This window comes from Cystoisospora suis (assembly GCF_002600585.1).
Source record: "Cystoisospora suis strain Wien I chromosome Unknown contig_768, whole genome shotgun sequence".
Classification (NCBI taxonomy): Eukaryota; Apicomplexa; class Conoidasida; order Eucoccidiorida; family Sarcocystidae; genus Cystoisospora; species Cystoisospora suis.
This window is the reverse complement of record NW_027153569.1, coordinates 1-1,282: the sequence shown is the minus strand read 5'-3', so window position 1 is coordinate 1,282 and position 1,282 is coordinate 1. Positions and strand designations below refer to the sequence as shown.

Here is a 1,282-nt window from a genome sequence, read left to right as displayed (position 1 = left end):
TACTGCTTTCCTCTATATATAACGTCTGGGAATCAAAGTTGTTTTCGAACATATCTATGAGCCAAGCCGCCGCAGGATATCGCCAAGAATAGTGCCGGAGCTGTCGGTCCTGTGCTTCAGCACCATCCATTCAATCCCTGGAACCAGAAGAGCCTCCGTTGTCTCCTCTTTCCTTTGATGGTACGTTGTTGTCTGCGCGGGGGCACGACTGGCACTGTGGCTCACCAGCGCAGCAGAGGCAAGTGGTTGCGCTCGACAGTCTCAGAGAACGACGGCGGACTGATATGCAGATTGCGCTCGCGTGCCTCTCCCCTTGAGACTGCAGGTGCGGGAGTGTACTGGGGCACTGCGCAGGAGAAGCTTTCTGTGCTAGGTGCATCGGCACGTGGCGTGTATGTTGTCGTGCCCCTAAACTCTCATGCTGTGTGTAGAGTTGTTTCATATCCTGATGGACGAGGAGGAATGGTCACTGTCCCCGGAAACTGACGAAGAAACTCACGCCGGTCGGTCGCCTTCAACCACTTCAGCTGGGTCCACGCCATCGCCGGAGCTTTCTTCTTTTCGAGAGGCCGCTCCGGAGAAGACTTCCGTTCTTCGTCCTGCGTCGTCATTGGAAGGTAGTGTTATGGGCAGCGCTGGCAGCGAGGATAGTGATGTGCCTCATGATAGCTGTGACGGCAACGAAGTGCGCTGAGTCCTGACAGGAGTGGCTTGGAAGTCACTGAACTATTAGGCTCACATGTACGGTAGGAGGCCCTTGGTTTGTGATCACTGCGACTCTAGGTAACAGGGGAGCTACCGCCAGTGACGGGTGACCTGGAAATAGCTGTCGGTTGGCTACGCTGTCGTGATTCGCTTTGAATGTAAACACTGTTCGTCTGGGTTCTGAGTCGTTAGCTTTGATTGAATGCACACGTCACAAAGATGGCGGGTTGAACACTGTCCTGAAGTAGCCGTGGGGACCTGCTGATTTCTGCGCGTAGCTTGATCTAGCATGTGCTGGTGTTCAGTCGAGCTGCAGATTTCTATGGTTTCGGAAGGCGAGTGTGCTTCTTCAGTAGCCCGGTCGGTGTACATTTGCTAATGCGTACTACCGGCTGCTAGAGTCGACGTTTCTCGGGAGTGGCACTCTGAAGACGGTTTTCCTGTGTCCCCCCGGAGTTGGTTGCCTGCACTCCCGGCGAAGGCGGGGACGCCACCTGGGCTCTCATTTTGGCAGCTCTCAAGACAGAAAGAAAGCGAGGTCCAACACCATTTCCTCTTTGTCACAGGTCGTCGCACG

At 54.8% G+C, this 1,282-nt stretch overlaps 1 protein-coding gene across 1 annotated transcript in view; it reads left to right on the top strand.

The window, feature by feature from the left end:
- Positions 1-1,231, top strand: part of CSUI_001887 (uncharacterized protein) — a gene marked incomplete at its 5' end in the record, with an annotated part of 3,328 nt that extends 2,097 nt beyond the window's left edge. Inside the window, one exon of the mRNA XM_068062090.1 lies at positions 432-1,231. Within this exon, the coding sequence (XP_067925934.1) occupies positions 432-694 (263 nt within the window). The 3' untranslated portion in view covers positions 695-1,231. The remainder of the gene's footprint in view (positions 1-431) is intronic.
- Positions 1,232-1,282: the final 51 nt, after the last annotated feature.